The following is a 14,015-nucleotide window of genomic DNA, read 5'->3' as shown; positions in this document are numbered from 1 at the left end:
TTAATGACAGTTTTTGTTGAAGATTCATGGGTAAAGGCATATATTGTAAAACACCATGAACATTCTCCCATGACCCTCCAAAACACAAATCTATCCAAACATGATCAACATTAGATGATTTCATGGTTGTAAATTAATTTACTAAACAAAACGAGCTGCGAAACTAAGACCTGTTGTCGGATGGGGAAGGATGTAGGAACGGATATAGGAACAGATGTCGCTGGAGAGAGTGATAGATGGAGATGAAATGAGTTGCGATTTAGGGATTTAGGTTATGAGTTGTTGCTTCTGCGTAGATATATACACAAAAAATTTGTGTTGCGAAACTAAAACCTATTGCTAACTTTGAAAATCGCATTGCGATTCTGTATTATCGCGTTGCGAAAGTAAGTATCGCATTGCAATTTTCCTAATTCGCAATGTGAATAAGTAAATCGAAATGCGAATTTGGAATATCGCAATGCGATACTGACTATCGCAACGAGATAATACAAAATCGCAACGAGATTCTGACTTTCGCAACGAGATTCTGAAAATCGCAATCATCTTCAAAATCCCAATCACAACCGGCTTCACCTTTTGGGACTGTTAACTTAGGTGATTTTTAAATACAAACGATGTATTATGTGTATTTTATGTGTGCACTTTTAACATTTTCAGTTAGGCATGTATTAGTAACTTGAGTTTGAACATTGCTATGATCTGTTCAGTTGTTATCACTTATTAGACATTCATTTGACTATCGCAACGGGGAAATCGCAACGTGAAAATGGCTATCGCAACGCGAAAATGGCTATCACAATTCGAAATGAAAAATCGCAATGCGAAAATGGCTATCGCAACTAGAAAATCGCAATGCGAAATGAAAATCGCGTTGCGATTTTCTCGTTGCTATTTTCATTTCGCATTGTGATTTTCATTTCGCATTGCGATTTTTCATTTCGCATTACGATTTTCTCGTTACGATAGTCAGTTTCGTGTTGCGATAGTCTGTTTTTCCTTCAACATAATGCAGATTGAAAATCAACAAATCAACTATTACACTTCAATCAATTAAACAAGCACAAATAAGAATTATGTACACACCAATTAAACAAATCAACATTTACAAATCATTTTTTACAAATCAATTAAACAATCAAATAATAATAATAATTCTTATTTCCTCATCAATTATTGAATCAATGAATCAACTTTTGCACCCGTACATCCATTTCACGCAGCTCACTTAAGGATTAACCTGCAAAAACCAAACATTTGCTCAAACAAGACTTCCTACACATCTAAAACCTACAAACAGCAAATTATTGAATTATAGGTACTTAACCAAACATTTTCAAACCAAAAAGAGTATATATGTTAACAAAACTTGCATTTGACTTACCAATTAACAATGGATACTTTCATAATGCGGATGCAGGTAGGCAGCGTCTAGAATATATCGCTCTAGCCATATAATGCCGAAACCACAAGCCTACTGCAGCTCTATCTCTATCGGTGGGAGGTAGAAACTCTGTGCTTCCCGTCGTCAAACGCGCCAAGCACATGCATACGAGAGGACCACAATCCCCTTTGCCTCCCGGCGATTGTTGTGGCACGGTCTCGTCTCTGACAACTGTGACATTGAACTTCTTTGGCTTCTTGTGTCCAGAATGAGTCCAATAATTAATCCCATCCAAGAATTTAGCCAAATGAGAGCTCCATCACTTGATAATATCTCTCAAATCAGACAGTGATATGTAATTTATCATGCTGTCATATACTATTATCTTCAGGGATGGGAGCTGAAGTTGGACGAGAAGCCAATGACGACGTTCCAAAATAGGGATAAACACCTGCAATCATAAGTAATAATTCATTTATTTGCGCACTTATTTATGAACACCTTTAAAAAATTTAAAAAATAAACACTAACCTTATCGACCTCCCACCATGCAGGATAAAGTTTAGCTTGTCCGTTACCCAACGAAAATGATTCATCTCGTTGATTCTTCAAGTGAACTGCGTGAAAAGCCGCCGGCATTATTGTATATCGCGAATTTTTTTTATTTTTCCTAAGCTTCCTTATTATTAGAAGACGTGACACCCACGCATCGATATGATGTTTTACAAAAAAAGACATATATTAGTGAATTACATTAATTTTTAAAAAAATTAATCAAAATCATATATAAGTCAAATATAAGACTTACCTCCCCATCGAAATAGCCACTGTCTTCAACCCCTAATAGCACACCTCACCAAGACCGATCAAGCAACAAAAACATTTCATCGTTGAGTTTGCTTATGTCAGTGTAACACCCTTGGCTCCGCTCATGTAGATAAAAATCAACTGCGGTCTTAGCCCAAAGGGTATTATCCACAATTGTTTCCGGTAGTTGTCTCCTCTCCACTTCAGATACCGGAAGGGTACTAGCCGGTAACTCATACGAGAGCCAACTCTCATCCATCATGTCCGGAACCGGTGGGGGTTTCTCAATACTTTGATATATTACCCATGTGAATCGGGCTCTGGAATGGTGGGAGGAACCTCTTCAACGATGACAGTGGCCTCTTGAACGGTGGGGGGGACTCTTGAGGGATGATAGGGGCCTCTTGAACGATTGGAGGGGACTCTTGAGGAATGACAGGTGAGTCGGGCTTCTTCTTGCGGAGTCTTCGCACCATTGGGGTGAACGGAGACGTAATAGCACGTACACGCCGTCTGATGCGTGAACTCCGTCGTGCAAGGAAAACTCGACGTAAAGCATCCACCTTATCGGGCCGCTAAAAAAAAATTAATACATAAATCAGTAAATAAACAGACATGATATTAAACAAAGACAAATATGTTTCAAACTTGCATTGTATTCACCCAAGTCATTATTCTATCATAGTTCACAAAATGCATCAGATAACATTCCAGAAGTAAGCACTTATATAAACATTTAAAAGGACAACATATATTAACATTCAAGAAGAAGAATAGTTTACTTTCGCAACACGAAACTTACTTTCGCGACGCGAAAATGACTATCGCAACGCGGAAATGACTATCGCAACGCGTAAATGGCTATCGCAACGCGGAAATGGCTATCGCAATGCGAAATGAAAATCGCAACGACAAAATCGTAATGCGAAATGAAAATCGCAACGACAAAATCGCAACGCGAAACACAAATCGCATTGCGATTTTCATTTCGCGTTGCGATTTTGTCGTTGCGATTTTCATTTCGCATTGTGATTTTGTCGTTGCGATTTTCATTTCGCATTGCGATAGCCATTTCCGCGTTACGATAGTCATTTTCGTGTTGCGAAAGTAAACTATTCTTCTTCTGCAAATTGAAACTTGAATGGATTGCATTACTTCAACCAAAAGACAAAAACAAAATCAAAAACAAATACTAACAAAAACAGTTTAGCAGTATTGGCAGCAACCAAATGAATTTATTAAGCAATCTAAGTGAAATGGTTAATCTAAGTTAAATTTATCACAAAGACAAATATATTTCAAACTTTCAACCAAAAGACAAAACAAAGACAAATACTAACTTCATAGTGTTAAAGAATACACAGATTAGCAGAATTGGTAGCAACCGAATAAATTTACTTCAACCAAAAGACAAAACAAAAAGAGACAAATACTAACTTCACAGTGTTAATAAGCAGTTTAGCAGTATTGGCAGCAACCGAATAAATTTACTAAGCAATCTAAGTGAAATGGTTAATTTAAGTGAAATTACGAGTAAATTTATCATCAAGTTAAATATGGAAAATCTTAAACTTACCTCGTTGCGTAGAGTATGAACCTCATTCTGCAACGATGCTACCATCTCACGTAGAGCGGCTACCTCACCGCATAAAGTAGTTACCTCAACACGCCATGCATCATCGTCTTTGCGTAAAGTACCGACCTCCCTCACGCAAGGCATTGACCTCATCACGTAACTCTCCTAACTCATCCCGTGGAGGTGGAGAACAGGGAGATAAACGTCATGGTATCTTTGCCGGTCGCCTATCTTGCGGTGATGGTGGAGAAGAGGCTCGATGATGTGATAGAATAGGTGATGGCTGTCGTTGTGGAGGTGTATAGTCGGGTCGATCAGGTGATGGCTCTGGGTGAGGTGATGGCTCCCGAAGTGGAGGCTGCTCATCATCCGTGCCATCAAAAAAACGCTTACTAGCTTGCCACCAATCAGTGGCAAGCTCAGCTTCCGTGGGTGTCAGCCTCTGTAATGGAGTGTTGTCCTCCTAACAATATAAAAGCTCAAACAAAGTTAAACGTGTTCTAGTAATAACTTGTTTATAAACATATGGTAGTATTTATGTTAACTTATATTATTTATTGTCGTATACCGTAGTAAATCTTCCCATTGCAAGGTCCGTTTCCTCTTCCAGGAAATAGCCCTTGGAATATCATTTGAAGTTTTTTATTGCATATGTCTTCATGGCGGGAAATGCCTCAAATATCCAAATCTACAAACAATATAATAACAAACATTAGTAATTGTTAAATAATTACTTATAATTTTGGAAACATTATATAAAAATTCTTACCTTAAAGGCCCAAATAAAGCCTGTCAAAGTGTATTTGGAACCATCGCCATGCAAACTTTTTCGATCATCCAAGGCAGACGATAACTTATTCCATGTAGCTTTCCATAAATACAAGCCCCATGAAAACAGGTTCCACGCATTTAGGTCTTCTACCAATTTGATTAGATCATTCGGAATAGGTTGTCTGGCCTCTCTACCTAAAAAGCCGGCATGCAAAAGTATTAGAAGGCATACTCGGACAACATCGACGTCATCCATCCGAGTAAAACCATCTTTCTTATTCAATAATATCGTCAGGTCTTCCACGTGTAGATTCGACCTCTCCAGCTCAGGAAAAACCCGGGATAACCATGATGGGCGGGTAATGTGTCTAGTGTACCGACCTACATCATCATGTCCGAAGCGTAGACCGGTGATTAAGCAAAACTCCTCCCGCCCAAAACACGTATACGCCGGTGGAAAATCAAACCATATCTCTTCATCACGACGTTGTATAGTATCTGGTAGATCCCTAGTCATGGTTTGAAGAAACAGGTGTGTCAACATCGCATCTCCATCGGGATGTTGTACTTTCAGCCATGGCCCGAAGCAAGTATCCTCAAACATTTTTCTTTGTGCAGGTGAAAGCTTCGACGCAATTGTTTTGGCCAGGCTGACTTTATTTCTTAAGGTCAATTGAGCCGAATAAAAGTTCTACAAAAACAATAAACATACTAAGTTAGATATACCAAAAACTACACTGTGAAGATATATCAAAAACAATAATAAACATAAAGAGTAGTAGTTTATTCTTCAAACTTAAATTTGCAACACTGTGAATTTCTTATTTGTCTTTGTTTTTTGGTTGAAGTAATACAATTCATTCAAGTTTCAATTTGCAGAAGAAGAATAGTTTCTGAAAATGAAAATCGCAACACGAAAATGAAAATCGCAACGCGAATTTGACTATCGCAACGAGAGAATAAAATCGCGTTACGATTTTGTCGTTGCGATTTTCATTTCGCGTTGCGATTCTCGGTTGATTTAATAAGCAATCTAAGTGAAATGGTTAATCTATTATTGAAATTACCCGTAAACTTATCATCAATTTCAATATGAAAAACCTAATAATAATGCAAAAATTTCAAAAAAAAAAAATAATTAAAAAAACTAACCCTCGGTGGTTGATTTGGTTGATTTTCCATTTCTGATTGTGAGGGTGGTTCTGAGAGATGGAGATAGACGGATTTTGCCGGAGATGGGGACGGATTTCGTCGGAGATGGGTGAGAGATGGAGATGGGACTGAGTTGTGATTTAGGTTTAGGTTATGAGTTGCGATTACGGGATATACTGTGGACGGTTCAGTGTTCCAATATATTAATATTCGTGTTTGGAATTTGAAAATAAAATACGCTTTGCGATACTAATGGCGCTTTGAAAATCGCATTGCGATTATGTATTATCTCGTTGCGAAAGTCAGTATTGAGTTGCGAAATTAAGTATCGAGTTGCGAAAGTCAGTATCGCGTTGCGATTTTGTATTATCGCGTTGCGATAGTCAGTACCGCGTTGCGATTTTCCATTGCGATAGTCAGTATCGCATTGCGATTTTCCAAATTCGCATTGCGATTTACTTATTCGCATTGCGAATTGGGAAAATCGCAACGCGAAATTGGAAAATCGCAACGCGAAATTGGAAAATCGCATTGCGATAGTCATAATCGCGTTGCGAATCTGGAACCTGATTTGCGATAATGGAGATCGCGTTGCGAATTAGCGATCGCATTGCGATTTTATTGGTCATTTTGGCAAATCCGGAAAAGGTTGGTTAAAATCGTATATTATATGAGATTTTTGGTCACTGAGGTTATTTTCTATATCTGAAATTACAAAATAACTATAATTTTATTAAATGATTAAACTTATCAAGTTGTTAAATAATATTCCTTAAACTTATTAAAAAAATTTATACTGTTTTATAATGTACATAGATAACTTTATAGTAATTCAAAATTTTAATTATCATTTTTTAATATTTAAAATTTTAATAATAAAAAATATTTCTACATGATTGCTCGAATCATAGATAGGAAGCCAGAAAAATTGAAGGAAAACAAATTTATTTCTTCATATGGGGGAATATATATACGTGGCCCCTTTGGCACATGTACAACGATAACCCATTTTGTAATTGTTTTTTCATATTAATTTTGCAACGTGAGAAAATAGAAGAAAAGCAGAACCATGAATTTATTATTTGGGTAAATTATGATTATAATACCTAAGTTATGGGTTTTGGTCCGTTTCAGTATCTAAATTTTTTATTTTTAAAAATCATACCTAATATTTAGTTTTTGTTTCATTTTAGTACTTCCGTTAAAAAAATAACGTTAACTTTTGATTTTTTTTTGAAAGTTTAGGTACTAAAACGGATAAAAACTGATAGTTTAAGTATTAAACGAGTTAAGTTTTTAACGGGGTACTAAAATGAAACAATAACTAAACGTTAAGTATGGTTTTGTAGAACTTAAAAGTTTAGTTACTAAAGTAGATGAAAATGATAATTTACATATTAAAATTGTAGTTTACCCTTATTATTTTTCAAACGTCACCAATGTCATAAAAACCCCATGGAAAGGCAACTATAAATCATCCCCTACAGCAAGGGAGAAAATGTCCAGAATCATTGACTAACAAAGTTTGAAAATCACAGAGAAAAAATGGGAAGGAGTCCTTGTTGTTCAAAGGAAGGTCTAAATAGAGGAGCTTGGACTGCTGTTGAAGACAAAACTCTTACAGATTACATTAAAGAACATGGTGAAGGGCTTTGGAGAAATCTCCCTAAAAGAGCTGGTATTGTGTAAATAATTCATCTGGAAATTTTTAAACTTTTTTTTTTCAGACAAATTTATACGTTTTTGTTTGTTTTTTTACAGGTCTGCAAAGGTGTGGGAAAAGTTGCAGGCTTCGGTGGATGAACTATTTGAGACCAGATATCAAAAGAGGTAACATATCAGTTGATGAAGAAGAACTCATCATCAAACTCCACAAACTTCTGGGAAACAGGTTTGTTTTTTTTCCCCTTAAAGCTTGTGTTCGTAATTCGTCTGTCTGTCTTCACGGTTTTGTTTTTTGTCACCTTATACGGCGTTAATGCAGATGGTCTTTGATAGCTGGGAGGCTTCCAGGACGAACAGACAATGAAATAAAGAATTATTGGAACGCAAACTTAAGTAAAAAAGTCGACGACCGCCGCCAAAAGACGGCTTCCGGAGCTTCGAAACAGGCCACTGGTGCAGGTGCTAGTGGTGGTGACGCTAATGGTAATGGTTCTTTTTCAACAAACGTGGTACGAACAAGGGCAACAAGGTGCTCCAAGGTTTTCATAAACCCTGACACTTCGAGTGTTTCGAAGAACCAAACATCGTCGGAACCTAAACAGGTTAATGGGCTGTCGCCGGTGATGTCTGAATCCGACAACGAAGGGACCGATTCCGTTTCGTCGGATTTTACGCTTGACTTCAACATGGGAGAGGAAGAGTTTTGTTTATCGGATCTTTTGAATTCAGATTTCTGTGATGTGGACGAGCTTGATTACGGCAATGCTTCTTGTTCGTCATCTTCATCTTATCAGACTCTCGGTTTCTCTGGCGATATGCTGAAATGTGGGTTTGAACTTTGAATCCCCGGTCGCCGGCTTCATTTCTTGAAGATGGAATGAAAATTGACTGCAAAGTAAAGATTGAATCATCTATGAATAATTCTCTAAAGACGTTTTCCGATCAGATTTTCACGTGGTAACGATTATTTGTTTATCAACTTGTTGTATTAACCACATATATCTCTGATAGTAATTAACTAAAATGAATAGCTTTTGCTGTTTTTTTTTAACTGCGCATCACTGGCTGAATAAGCGAATCTAGTAATTATAAAATGGGTCTAAAATTTTAATATTTTACTCTAAAAATGTTTAGGTATGTAAATTTTTTTATCTTTTTTATTATCAAATAAAATTAAATTTAACCTTTGTCTTCACATAATGCGGGTGTAATTGCTCCTAGAGAGCCACATGCAACCTCCCTGCTTGCTAAATTCTTTTTTTTTTTGGGGGGGGGGGATAATTAGAGTTTGCATTCACTAATAATATTAGAAGGGATAATTTATTAAAATTTAAAATTATAAGATAATAACCCCGCTCCTTATGAACGTTCGTTTCTTGTTGGGTAGGATTATATTTTTTCTAAATAATATGGTGATCGAAAGGTATTGTACGTTCACATTTTTTTTATCAATTTGATATTGTCAGTTCATTTTACAAACACGATTATTTAAATTTGTACTCTCTTTAAAGAACAACATTATTTTTATCTTTAAAGGTATTTAAAAATTCTCATAACTGGCATACAAATTACAATACTAATAAATTTTCTCTCCTAACACGGGAAAAAAACAGTCTAACATATAAATAATATTTAAACTCTTTTGTTCTTTTCTGGTCTGTGTACAAGTCTACTCTTTGTGAATTCATTACCAACATGCACAAATACATCAAATCATCAATACTCTAAATATAAACCGAAACAAATATAAAAAAACTAGTATAGAATAATATCTAAATAAAAATTTCAAAATTTAAAGAATATACTCATCAAAATAAATAATTATGAAACGAATATATTTTCTTTATGCCTATAACACATACAATTTTTCAATATCATTTCTAAAAAAAAAGGGTAACACATACAATTGCCGATTCAAACAATCCATTCCCGTTGGAGGAAAGCATGTGATTTAGAAGAATGAATACGTTTGATGAGAAAGGAAGAATGATTGATTTTAATTTGACTTTTTTCACAACTAAATCTGGTGTGTATACTTAAAACGAGTCCGACACGTTCTTTTATCCTCGGCAAGATAAGATACTAATATTAAGAACATGATGCAACGTTTTGAAGCTATTACAAGTAATATATGTTTGATTTTAGTTAAAATTTTGGATAAATTACACAAATGATACTCCATTTATAAACTATTACTTTGTTGAATCCCGTTTTGGACACTAATTTTAGTCCGACTATATATTATTATTTTATTATTGTATAGTATGATACATATACATCATATTCATTTCTTTCTTTCTCTTTACAGATCCAAAACGGTGCAAGGCCCGGAACATAGTTGGCCCAGCACTACCCAGCAGAAACCCAAAGTAGTGGTCTAACCCGTTGATGGCCTGGAACCCGTGACTGGAGCAGACCCAGAATAGTAACCCGAATCAGTTCAGGACCTGAACCAACCCAACGTTTTCATCCAATCGATTAGGGTTTTCCAACCCTAATACTTCATCTCTTCTCGGCGCCGTAACAACCAAAAGCACAGGGAACAGTCAGCTGCTTTACTCGATCAACAACACCGGTTTCGAACGGAAAAAAGAGGGTGAAACACCGAGCAAAAAAATTTAAGGAGAAAGAGGGAGAAGAGGTTCTTACCTCTGCTCGAAGCCAGGGAAGACAAGAGGCCATCGGATCTCTCGGTTTTCGAAAGATAAATACCAGGAAAGATAAAACCAGATCTGGGGAAATTGGGTAGGTTCTAGTTTAAAGGAATAGTGGATTTGTGTTAGGGTGAGGGAGGAGCGTTTCAGTGTCCTTTATCTTCCTCCGGCCACCGACACCGGATTAAATCGCTGCCCACCGTGGTTCCATCTCTCCGACGAGGGAGATTTGAGAGAATTTTTCTCTCTCCCTCTCTTCTCTCAACTTGAGTGAAGCAATGAGAGAATGTCTCATTTTGGCCTAAGTTTGGCCATTTATATGGTACGTGAAACGACGTTTTTGACAAGGGGCGATCTATAATTTCACGCCTGGGTTAATGACGTATGAGAGGTCCCATCTTTGTAACTTTGTTTTGAGCACTATGAAATTTTAAAACTTTCCTCTTTCAGGTTATTTACTTACGTTATTTATTTAGTCCCATGTGTCCATTATTCTATTTATTCTAATATTAGAGTTGTGACTGATGGTTTTATTTTCTTTCATTTAGTCCTTTTATTAATTTTATTAATTTATTATTTTTAATTATTTATTATTTTTTATCTAATATTTTGTTATATAATATTATATATATATATATATATATATATATATATATATTTCTTTATTATTATTATTATTATTATTATTTTATGATTATTGTTATTATTATTACTATTATATATATATATTATTTTTATTTATTTTTATATTTTTTACTATTTTTCTTTTTATTATTATTATTTTTTTTCTAAACGTTTATGTACATATATATGTATTTTATTTCATTATTTTTTTATTTATTTTATATAACAAATTTTCTCTGCCATTTTTCTTCCTTGCCCCCTTCCCTTCTTTTCTTCCTACCTCATCTCACTCTGATAATATTGTTCTTTCTTTTCGGTGAATGATGATAGTAGGCATATAGGCTAGGTTTTGTCTTTTTTCATTATTCTTATTTTTCATTTTTTATTTCTTTAATAGTTTTTTAATTTTAATTTTTAATTTTTTCTCTTTTTGTGTTCTTTGATTTATTTTTATTTCTATCTTTATTTTTATATTTCTTTGACTTATTCTTTTTTATTTTTATTTATTTTTCCAATTTGTTTGTTTAATTTGTTTGTTAATTTTTTTTTTTTTTTTATATTTTTATATTTTTATTTTTTTTATTATTATTTTTTCCTTTTGATTTATTATTTTATTATTCTATTATTTTTTATTTAATAGTTATTTATTATTTTTCTATTTAACGTTTTGACTTCTTTTTTAGAAGAATTCTAACCAATCAAAGGTAAGTAATTTGAATCGATTTTTAAATTCTAATTTAAATTTTTTATTTTTCGTAATTAAAGACAGCCGATAAATTAATTAGTACCGAAAAGGCAATTCAAGGGTGCTAATCCTTCCTTGACTATAATCGACTTCCGAACTCGACACATTTCTGGTAAAACGCAGACCAGGTAAGATGGTATCCGATCAGTCTAAATATATTTTTAAAATGATTGGTGGCGACTCCAATCCATATTATTCAAGTCGAAGCCCAATTTCGGGTCGAACCGAAAGATGGTCGCGACAGCTTGGCGACTCCACTGGGGACATGTAAGTGAGTTAGACCGAAATTAATTTCTGGTTGTCTTTTGAGAGAAAATTATAAATTTAAATTAAATTTTTATTCGATTTTAATTATTTATCTTTGATTATTTTTCAAATAAATAGTTGTACTGACATTTTCAATGATTTTAGATTTTTCAAAGTTTCCATCTTGGCTCTATACCTGAGCTCCGAACCCTTTTAAGTGAGGGTAAAATCGACGCACTCGTGAGAATTTATTCTCCGTATGGGCCTAGCAAGTAACCTTCGGGATTCATATACCTTATGTTTTCGTGTGTGAATTTATTCTCCGTATGGGCATAAGGGAATGTATCCTCTCGAGTTTAACTTAGTCCACATGAGCTTGTAATGGGCTTAGGACTAAGGGTCTGGCAAGCCCAAGGGGGCACCAGCAAGGAGAACTCGGGTACCCTTTTTAGAACCTAAACTGGGAGACTACATAGAATTAGAGCCCACCCCAAAACCTCATTTCAAACCCTAGAATGCTTTGAGATTATTTCCTGCTTTTTTTCTGTTCAAAGCATGTGAACTAGAAATTATGCGGTCAGGACTGGTTCAAAATTAACATGTGGGATAGAGATCATGTTGGGTAGGAATAATAAGCATGTGGGGTAGATATAATGTGTGGTAGGATTTTTTTATTCTCATTATTGTTTGACTATTATCCTTATCTCACTAACTTTTTCCTTTTATTTTTTGTTTCTTTCATTTTATTTTTATCATTTGCATCATTCAAAAGAGGTGTTGATCCACCAAAACGTGTTCATTAAACGTAAATAATTTGCATTAATGGACAAAGGGGTTATAATACAAGAGATGAAAAGCTCAGAAGTCCAGCTATGGTAGAGAATACTCAGAATGGACTGGGATTACACTGTACACCAAAAGTCAACTTTTTGAGATGGCAATGGTCATAGGGCAAGACGAGAAAAAAGGTTATTGACCTAGAGAGTCCCTTCAAAGAACAGCTCATTGTTAACAAATCAAGAAGCAAACAAGTGAGTTTCAGATAGATCCCTTCAATGGAGGCTTTCAAGGCGCTTTCGCTGAGGGCAGGCTCAGCGGAAAGTGAAAACCAGAGATGCAACCATTCGATACTCTTGGGACAAGAACAAAAAGTAGCTCAGAGAGGCCGAAACGGTTCGACAGGGTATTCAACCAGTGACAGAAGAAGGCGGAAGATGAATCAACCTGTCAGAAGCTGTTCGGGGTCTTCCTTTAAAATGTTTTTTGTCTCTCAAGAAATTATACTTTTGTCCCCAATAATGATATTTACAGTAATAGACACATTTTGGATCAGTGCCTCGAAACTTCATGCATCATGCATTCTTGCATATTTCACATTTTTTTCCCACTTTTTTCTTTTTTTCATTACATTAACTAACAATAGATGTCTCATAAAAAAGGATGAAAGCAAGGACACTCCCGAAACAAAAATTTGTATGTCTAAGGGTACATCGAAAGGAGCCCTAACAGGTGAAACAATTGAAAGATGGGGAGTAAGTACATATGAAGGCCCTAATCCTCGACATTTTGGAAATAATGGGGCATCCTAATGAGGCTTTATTCCATTTTACAGCATCCTGTTTGAACTTGTCTTTTGAAGTTTCTCATATTTCATTTTTTTAAGGATATTTCAATGAATTTATGTTGAGCATTGCATTAAATCTATAACTTGAAATTCTTTGAATATCAACTGAATTAAGAAACTTTGTAAATGATCGGAGTTATAGACCTTTGATAAAATGACATAATTCAAAAGTGGTAAAACAAGGACTTTGACCTTACCCCAGAAGATACGCTCAAACGTCATACCCTTCTCTTATAAATAACCAATATAGTCTTATCCCTTCATAAGGCTTGGTATTTAGATGTACATAGGTGCGGATAACATGGGGAATCTTTTACATATGACATTACTATACTTTTTGTTTAAGACGTTCGATGATGATAATGATTTTCACAGATGGAATAGTCGAGTAGGTGAATCTAGTTAAGTCAGTTGCTTGAAAATTAAACTCTAAAGATAAGATTCCTTGACTTTCAACAATACCTAGATTATAACAGATTCTTCTTGACAAACTTAAGAAATTACCTAGATTATAATATTATATATATACAATAAAGCTTGAGCTGTCCCTCTAGAGCAATTGGTTAAACGCCCGGCTTTATGGATAAGATTCAGCTAAGCCAGATAAAGGTGATTTTAATATCTATACAATAAAGCTTGAGTTGTCCCTCTAGAGCAATTGGTTAAATGCCCCGACTTTATGGATAATATTCAGCTAGCTTGATAAAGGTGATTATAATATCTATAAAATGATATTGAGATGTCCCTCTAGAGTAATTTGTTAAACG

General features: G+C 35.0%; 1 protein-coding gene across 1 annotated transcript; it reads left to right on the top strand.

Moving 5' to 3' along the window:
• The first annotated feature begins 7,164 nt into the window (after positions 1-7,164).
• Positions 7,165-8,300, top strand: LOC120180048 (transcription factor MYB1-like). Its single transcript, XM_039185478.1, has 3 exons — positions 7,165-7,368; positions 7,452-7,581; positions 7,675-8,300. The coding sequence occupies exons 1-3, from the start codon at positions 7,236-7,238 to the stop codon at positions 8,195-8,197; spliced, it is 786 nt and encodes a 261-aa protein (XP_039041409.1). The 5' UTR covers positions 7,165-7,235; the 3' UTR covers positions 8,198-8,300.
• The last annotated feature ends 5,715 nt before the right edge of the window (positions 8,301-14,015 follow it).

This window comes from Hibiscus syriacus, unplaced genomic scaffold, assembly GCF_006381635.1.
Source record: "Hibiscus syriacus cultivar Baekdansim isolate YM2019G1 unplaced genomic scaffold, ASM638163v2 tig00112488_pilon, whole genome shotgun sequence".
Taxonomy (NCBI): Eukaryota; Viridiplantae; Streptophyta; class Magnoliopsida; order Malvales; family Malvaceae; genus Hibiscus; species Hibiscus syriacus.
The sequence above is the reverse complement of the archived record's forward strand: the minus strand, read 5'-3'. Positions and strand labels throughout refer to the sequence as shown.